Below are 9,135 nucleotides of genomic sequence, written 5' to 3'. Positions count from 1 at the left end.
AGGAAGGAAGGAAGGAAGGAAGGAAGGAAGGAAGGAAGGAAGGAAGGAAGGAAGGAAGGAAATAAAGAAGGAAGATAAGAATAACTCAATTTAATAAACCCAGCAATTTAGCTCTGAGATATTTGGTGAGATTTGTGTTCACTGTTTATAATAATCACAGTTTAATCTCTTAAGGAGTTTTAATCTATGTCTTGTGAGAGATTCTCATGAAATCACAATATTACATAAAAATATTTGATTAAAGTTTAACATAAAAGGGACACTTAGAGACAGTAACTCTATTGTTGAGGAAATTCTGGATAGATACATTTGTAGTTTTTATGTGCCTATCCATATGCTATCATTGTATGTCACTTGAAACTGCCTCTATACCTCCTTTGAGGGCTCATTTGGAGCATCAGGTCTTATACATCTGCCATATGAAGAGGTTTTACTATGTAATAAATGTATGTACTAAGACTGCCTGCTTCCCTCCCTCCCTTCCTTCCTTTCCTTCCTTCCTTCCTTCCACTCTCTACAACCTAGGACTTTTTTACTTGGTAAATGGGATCTTTTGGCAACTTGTGAAAAGATCATTTACAAACATAACAGTTCCTTACTGTAAAGATGGAGATTTTGTTTAAATTATCAAAGAAAGTCCCACTGAGAGCAGGGTTATAAAAAGAACCAAAGATTAGAGATTGCAGTGAAGATTCAAGGCCTAATTTGGCTTTAAATGTGTTTGGTTTATCCTGAATTTTTTAAAAAATGTATTTATCCACGTTTTAAATATGTGAAATTTAGACAAAATATTTCATAGTATCTCAAAAAAAAAAAAATGAAAATATATGGTCACCATGTGACCATATAGTCTCACAAGGTTTTAGTAAAACTGAAACTGAAGGCCATCTGTCTATTTTGAGTGTTGCAGTTTTCCAGATATTTTTGTCTGCCTTCCTCCATTCATTTGTGGTTGTCTGTCCTCCTAACAGTTTGAAAATTGACTCTAAGTTACAATGATGCATGTTCTAATAGACACATTTATAATTCCCTTAGTGTTTTCTAATTAAACTTAGAGGCCTCTTGAAAAAATATAGGTATTTCTTGAAGGCGACCTTACATTGTGACTCCTGAGCTTCTCTCAGTTGACATTCAGTAACATCAGTTCTTCGTTTGCCAGCGTACAGATTCACACGGGAGTTTGGACTTGGGAGGAACTATCTCTATCTACATAATTAATGAGTGTTCACTTCATTAGAGCTAAGTGCATGGCTGTTCGTGTCACAAGGAGAATGGAAGATTCTTTCGTTCTTTGGTCTCAATGTGTCCTTGAGATTTTTCATCTAGCTGAAATTTCAGTCCACATTTAACCTCAACTGGCATATTTTTAGAAATACTTCCAAAGGAGCATCAAATTATGTATCAAATAAGTGACAATTCTTTTTAATTACTTGTCTTTTTAAAAAATACTTAAACTAGATCAATGAAGGAAGGACAAATAAAACATGTCACTGATTTATTGGCATTGATTATATTCCCTATATTATTTCATCTTGTTTAAAACCTTAGTAAGAAACCCATTAACTTTGTACATTTGATTCAAACCAAATATCATTTAAACATTCCTATGTTCATAAAAGCAAGTGTACTGAGGTTTGCTGGCAATGGGAAATTTGTATATTTGCAATCAATGCTGGAAATAGGAAGCAGGTGGCAAGAAGTCAAGAGGTGTCTCACTTGCTGAAAAGTAGGGTGCTTTTGTTTATTTGTGTGTTATTTTGTTCTTGAGACTGTAATGGAGAATATAGTGTTTGAAGATGCTAGAACAGATATCCCAATGCAGTTGGTGCATATAGTGAGTTGGCAATAAAATTATATTCTTTCAATAGTTCTCAAAGTGAGAAATGAGCTTTCATAAAATAAATACTTGAGCGCATTAAGAATTTTTTATATTTGAAAGTCTACTTTCCAAGTAATCACCCTCCACAAATCTTGCTTATAATTATATTTATATAAAAGAAATTACAGGCTGAGCACCATGGCTCACGCCTGTAATCCCAGCACTTTGGGGGTCCAAGACGGGTGGATTGCTTGAGCTCAAGTGGTCAAGACCAGCTGGGCAACATGGTGAAACCCCGTCTGCACTAAAAATACAGGCGGCGTGGCAGGCGCCTGTCATCCCAGCTACTCAGGATACTGAAGCAGGAGAATTACTTGAGCCTGGGAGGCAGAGGTGGCAGTGAGCTGAGATCCCACCACTGCACTCCAGCATGGGTGAAAGAGCGAGACTCTGTCTACAAAAACAAACAACAACAACAAAACATGCACACACACACACACACACACACACAAAGAAAAGAAATTACAACTTTTTGTTAACCAGGTGTGGCCATTTTCACAAACACTATCAACACAAGATTTGTTGCATACACTGTTTCTTATTCAAAGATATTTGATAAACTATCATTCTGCTTAAAATGGGGATCCCATCAAGTAAGGATTTATTTTGCAGGGAAAATATATGATTATCAGAATAAAATTGATCTTTCAACTGGCACCATGCTAGATATAGCAAATTAATAAATACTGAATAGTCAAGCAAAATGACCTTAATGTATGGTGTTTTATTACATATCACAGAGACTCAAGCACCATGTTATTATTGCTCTTATATTATGTTAAGATGCTTTTAGTCAGTTATTATGCTCCTCAGAATATGCAAACATTTGCTAAGAGCCTATTATTTGAAAAATTAGAATTCAGATGGATGGATGTTTCTTTAGTGTGCTTTAGTGTTTGTGCTAATGGTATAGATACTCATCTGCATTAGATATTACATAAGTGATATTTTTGTTAATCCGTTGACCAGAAACATATAAAAATAATGAAGCACATGCATCTTTCTATATCTGTTAGATGGATGGATGGATGGATGGATGGATAAATGTGTGAATGGACTGATTGGATAGACAGACAGATAGATAGATATCCTCCATACAAAAAAGCTTGTAATGTATTTAGGAAAACAGACCATATCTCAACAAGTAAATAATAATACCAGGGAACCTAGGCTGAATACCCAGTAAGTGAGTGATCAAAATAGAAAATAGTATAAGCTGGTCTAATATATTGAAATCTGAAGTGGTGGAGGGGCAGAATTTACATTGCACATTCGTGTTAGATTAGTATTTTAAGAAGAGCACAGGGAAGAAACTGAGAAGCAGAAATTCCCCCAGTATACTTGAGAATTATTGCATAATGAAAATAAAATATTTGACTTCTAATTATAGGAATGGGCAATGCCCCTATTTAGGAAAGCTGTAAAAAATGTAGACAAGCCATAAACTTCTACAGCTTCTGAGCAGAGAAAAGATTATGTTAAAGAAACAACTCTTCAGTTGGGTTTGGTAGATCTTCATTTCTCCAACTTTTTCAACAGGTTACTTACATTCTATGATTCTCGTCTTTCTACTTTTAATTGCCTACTCTCACTGAAAGATGTATAGATGTGGACACATTTAAATCAAAACAAAATTACAGGCAATATTGAATACAAGCTGAAATGTTTAGTATTTTTCCACAAGCAGGAAAACACTATGGGTGAATCTGTACACAAAAACTGGAATGTGCAGTATAGTGTCTTAGGAAAAAGATTACACTTTAGAGGCAGGCGATTTCTGGGTGGGAGAAAGCAATAAAACCAATCCTTTGGAACAGATGTAGAAAAATGCATGTGCTTCAATATTTTTATATGTTTCTGGTCAATGAATTAGCAGATATTACTTACCATGTAATATCTAATTCAGATGAATATGTACCTCCATTAGCATAAGGAATACATTTTGTTTATATTGTTGCCTCCTCTGGAAAAACAAAACAAAACAAAACGTTGTCCCTGAAAAAATAAACTGATAAAGAAACAATGCCCCAAATTTTTACAATATCAGGCTGTATGCCCCTTGGTTTATAAATTAAATTTCCATAATGATTTTTAAATTATCTAAGTCCATGCAATCCGTGACTTCTGTTATGTACATCACATAACAGATACTAGTGACTGCTCATTATCACCTAAGTAAAAGGTACCATCGAATACAGCTTATTAGTAATTATTCCCTTTAATTACTGCATTTAATCTTGGGAAACACCTTTTTTCACTTTTCTGATCTAAAAACAGAGAGAGAGCTGTTTTATCAGTGCTCTGATTTCAGTGTAGAATAAATTGTAGATATGAATGAAACATCTTTGCGCTCTATCCATTTTCCTTTGTGGATTCTTTCTTACTATTTTACAATGCTGTAAACTGAGTCCACCTTTTAGGAGACATATTCTTTCTTAAAACAAAGCATTTAATTCCTCATTATCTAGCAAGGCTGTCCACTTTAATGATCTTGTTAAACGTCTTTGTCTTTTTTTCCATTTGTTTTTCTCTTCTGAAAAAAACACTGGCACACTCTGAAGCACTTTGAAAAATCTCTGCCCTCCTCTCATCTTGCTAACCTTTATGAAATTTTGGATTCCTTGAAATATTTAACATAGCCTCTCCTTTCTTAGGTTCTCCATATCGAGACAAAATTACCATAGCAATTCTTCAGCTGCAAGAGGAAGGCAAGCTGCATATGATGAAGGAGAAATGGTGGAGGGGCAATGGTTGCCCAGAAGAGGAGAGCAAAGAGGCCAGTGCCCTGGGGGTTCAGAATATTGGTGGCATCTTCATTGTTCTGGCAGCCGGCTTGGTGCTTTCAGTTTTTGTGGCAGTGGGAGAATTTTTATACAAATCCAAAAAAAACGCTCAATTGGAAAAGGTAAATGTTACTTGTTTACAGTTTAAATTTAAAACATTTTTTTGTTGTTATATTAAAACACAAACCAGAAGTGTTTTTATGTTACCAACTAATGATAATGCTTAGAACTATTGCTCTAAATTGTCTTATGTCATTCATTACACGAAAAAATATTTTATTTTGTGAAATATAGCATATTTCACAAAAAGACTCATAGTCACCTGTAGGATTTTTTATTTAATTGTGATATATTTAATTGTAGTCAGCTTCAGGAAAAATAGCTGTTTCTACTCTTATTACAGACTTAAAAAAAAAAACTTTTGTTGCTTGAGTTTAGTTTGAGATATAGTTTAGTGATGAGTTTAGTGATGAGATACAGTTAATTAAGTGAGTAAAAAGTGGAAACTGTAATATGAAAGAAAAAATACTATGCAGATTAAAAATGAGGTTTTCTATACAATATGGGTTAACAGTTTCAAGTTAAAGAGTAAGTTTTTATCTGAATAGCTTTAGTCCAATAAATTTCTAGCTTAAGAAAGATGTTAACTTTCATTGGTGAAATTATAATTTTCTACATTAATGAGTGTGTGAAAATATTATAGTTTCTTTTTGCCATTTAATAGTATTCTTAATCAATTCTTTGGTTTTTTGTACCAGAGTCCTTCTAAAAATATGTATAAACTTCAAAAATGTTGTGTCTATTGCTATATTTTACATTTTAATGCAGTCATTTGTAAAATTTTTTTTGTATTATCCTTGAAAATTGGTCACCTCATTCAGATTCTGTATTTCTAGTGCTATAATTTCCTCATTTCTATAAATACGAGGAAGACTAGGAAAATAACTCTTTCAGATGCTATATGATACTGTTTGTATGCATATTTATTGCTGTGGATATGATGAAACCAACAGTTTAAAGTCTTCTAGTACATTATTTAATCTTTCGTATGTAAACATCTCTTTTGTTTTTGATAAAACTCACAATATTTTAGACTTAACTTTAACCACTGTGGCAGAGTGAGATGATATAATCTTTAATATTTAAGAGGTTTATGAACTTTCATTGGTAAATAAAAAGAGCAGAAAAGTGGTATATTGAAAATGATGCCATACAGGAATACCAGGTAAATGTTTTTTCTAATATTCATTGAAGTGTTTGTACCTTTAGAAATATTTTTTAAAATAAAAATGCTCCTTTGTTTCCAATAACTTATGTCATATTTATCCTTCCTGGAATCAGAATTTTGGATAGAGTATTTCTATATTTTTGCCTGATTATAGTACTTGACACTGAGAAATGTTATCATAAATGTATATTTTTATAACCCCATTTTGTCTATGACTAAAATAACCAACTAAAATGTTTGAAGAATTCAGAAAATAACATGATTTGTTTTCACAAAATATTCAGGTTGTTATTTATGCTGGCTTGGCTAACTCAAATATTGGTTGCATTTGTGTGTCTAAGTACACTTTTTATGTTACACTCATTTTTATAGTGTCAAAATGAATTTTGAAACTAAATCTAAAGAGCTACCCAAAGAATAAATATTAACTCATTAATTACCATTTGATATTTAATGCATTCATGTTCTATATAAGAATGAAAATCATAGAAGAAATATGTGTTTTCTACTTGGAACCTCAAATAATCCATATGTAATAATTTTCAAGTTATAGCTCAGTATTAAAACAAATTAGTCTCTTGATGATATGTGGTATTCTACTGTACTTACCTCTATGTGTCCTGTTCATTTGATTTATCTAGGCTGATTTATCATTGATGTATCTCTAGTGCAATGTTTTTTTTACAAGTATTTGGTTAAAACAAAACAAAGGATATGAAGATTTAATTTTGTAATGTAATGTGCTTCATTGTTATTATGAACAAGTTTAGTTGAATTTTTCAGATATTATCCAGATCTCTTGACATTCTGTGGATCTATATGACCCTCTAAAAATTAGAAAAATAAAATTAATGTACCTTTTCAAATGGAAACAATGAAGCATTAACATTGTACTAGAAAGAAATAACTGAGTAGATATTACATGAGCATTATAGTCACTACACAATGCTTTGCACACTGTCTCTACATAGCTGCCACAATAAAATCCAAATTCCTTAAGTTAGCAGATGAGACCCTTTCACAACTGTCCCTGTCCACTGTTGTAGCTTTATGTTTTGTTCCTTTCCAATTTGCACCTTTACTACAGCCGCATTACATTTTAACTCTCAATTTCCCAAGATTATACTCTTCCTTTCGACTGGAGCAAATCTTGTCTATTATTCTACCTTGCAAACTCTCACAAACATTTTATATTAGGCATTTAAAGTGAAACATTAACTTGTCCAGAAAGCTTTCCCTAATCAAAAGATATAATGGGTTTGGGCACAGAGCATAGCTTGTCTCTAAGAAGTGGAAGTAGGTTTTCATTTCCTATTGCAACGAAAAATAATGTGACTCATGTATCTCATCTTTTTACTTAGTTTATTTCAGGTACTGTCATAATCTAAAAACATGTATCTCCTTTGGAGAAAGCTGGGAAGGTATTTTGCCCATGTCAAACCATTTCCAGCATTAAGTCTAGATATCTTCACTCTGTGAACCCCTAAGCACATCTCCATTATCCCGTTAACAGTATTGTATTCATATTTGTTGGTTTCTGAGTGTGGGTGCCTTTTCACATATTAAATTCTTCTTGCCTTTAGGACAAAGACCTAGTATTTTTTTGTTTGTATCTCCAAGGCCTCAAATAGTGCCTGGTGGCATAATATCTATCTACCTACCTACCTGTTTCTCTATTTACCTACCTACCTATCTACCTATCATTTAAATTAAGAATGAAGTTGATTGCAGTAACTTTTTAAAAAAAAGTACCATAAAGAAATAAATTATCTTTCTATATAATTCAAAATGGTAAATAATCATGAATTTAATGGAAATGATTCATTTTATTTATTCTGATAAATTAGGTTCTTGGGGCTCAGTTCTTCATTTTTCTTAAGAAAATCTAGGTTGGTCTATATGGTCTATATGGCTGTTTAACAAGTTACTTAATTTATTAAAATTAGTCATAAGATAGTCCTAGATTTTATCATATGTTTGAGAATATACAGAAATTCAGTTTACTTTTATTTATCAAAATTGTGTCTTTAGCCTAGATTTCTTATATTTCAAAAATAAGGTAAACACTTGTGAGATCAATTATTTACTCAATAAATATTTATTGATAAATAAATATACAATGAATTGTGTTTTGCCCATTGAAGGGAAGTACGAATGTATTGGTGACTAAATAGTTTGTCAGATATGTCAGATATATATGAAACTTAGTTGAATGTGAATTTTGTGAATACAATTTATAAATAATGAATATCTTTCCATATTAAGTTTTACTTTTAATAATGGTGATAAAATTATATTAATTTATAGGTAAAAATGAAATGCCTTTTATAATACATGTTGTAAATACTAGTGAAAACAAATAGCTCTTGATAATGATAGCCTTTCTTGTAAGTTGTTGGATAATTAAGATTAATAGGCAAATGTTTCACATTTTTAAATGAGGGCGAGTTAAAAATAAAAACAGAAAATAAAGCTGAAATATGTGGACCTTAAAGCATTTTAACAATGGAAATTGCATTCCTTTCAGATAACCACAAGATGGTATATCATAATTTTTATAAAAATGGTTTTAATTGAGAAGTAAATGTTAATGAATCAAGGACACATTGCTTTTTATTTATTCAAACTTTTAAAATACTCAAAAACTTTTCTCATCTGAATGTGTCTGAAAAGGTAACTGATCACCACATGCATTTTATAATTATTTTTCTTTTTGCCTTACATCTTCTTTGATTTTGAAGATATATCTACTGAAGTTTCACTGAGAAAGCAATCCAGGAAACTGTTGTATATCTGAGATAATTATCCCATTTTGGGTGTATGGATTTGGTTGAAAGGCCTTGTTTCCCTCTTCTAAGACTTACTTCTGGCTATAACAAGCTGCTTAATATACTGAATTTTGTTTTCTCTGGTAATATTTATAATATGTTGGCTTTGTAGGCAAGAATTATAAGTTACCATATAATTTTAATTTTTATTAAACTTTTATAACATGGATTATTAATGTTTAAAATTATGCATTTCTTAAATATTTGAATATGTCTGCTTTTAACAGACATACATAATTTTTCCTTTTTTAGGTTTTCAGCCAGAACAGCAATATAACTTCTATAGTTTGATCTCTTTATGTGTGTTGTGTATATAGAAATAATATTTTCCCATGTATTTGAAAATGTATTTGTTTATACAAATTGTTTTTATTGAACTGTCTGAATATAAATTATTGAGTTTCCTGACATAAAAAA

At 31.6% G+C, this 9,135-nt stretch overlaps 1 protein-coding gene across 3 annotated transcripts in view; it reads left to right on the top strand.

Annotated features, from left to right (window-relative positions):
* GRIK2 (glutamate ionotropic receptor kainate type subunit 2) overlaps positions 1-9,135 on the top strand; it is a 694,446-nt gene that overhangs the window by 676,409 nt on the left and 8,902 nt on the right. For all 3 annotated transcript variants that reach the window (XM_026454391.1, XM_026454392.1, XM_026454393.1), the window contains exon 14: positions 4,534-4,784. In XM_026454391.1, coding sequence (XP_026310176.1) covers positions 4,534-4,784 — 251 coding nt within the window. The remainder of the gene's footprint in view (positions 1-4,533; positions 4,785-9,135) is intronic.

The sequence above is a fragment of the Piliocolobus tephrosceles genome, chromosome 5, assembly GCF_002776525.5.
Source record: "Piliocolobus tephrosceles isolate RC106 chromosome 5, ASM277652v3, whole genome shotgun sequence".
Classification (NCBI taxonomy): domain Eukaryota; kingdom Metazoa; phylum Chordata; class Mammalia; order Primates; family Cercopithecidae; genus Piliocolobus; species Piliocolobus tephrosceles.
Note: the sequence above shows the minus strand (reverse complement) of the source record. Positions and strands in the feature narration are given on the sequence as shown.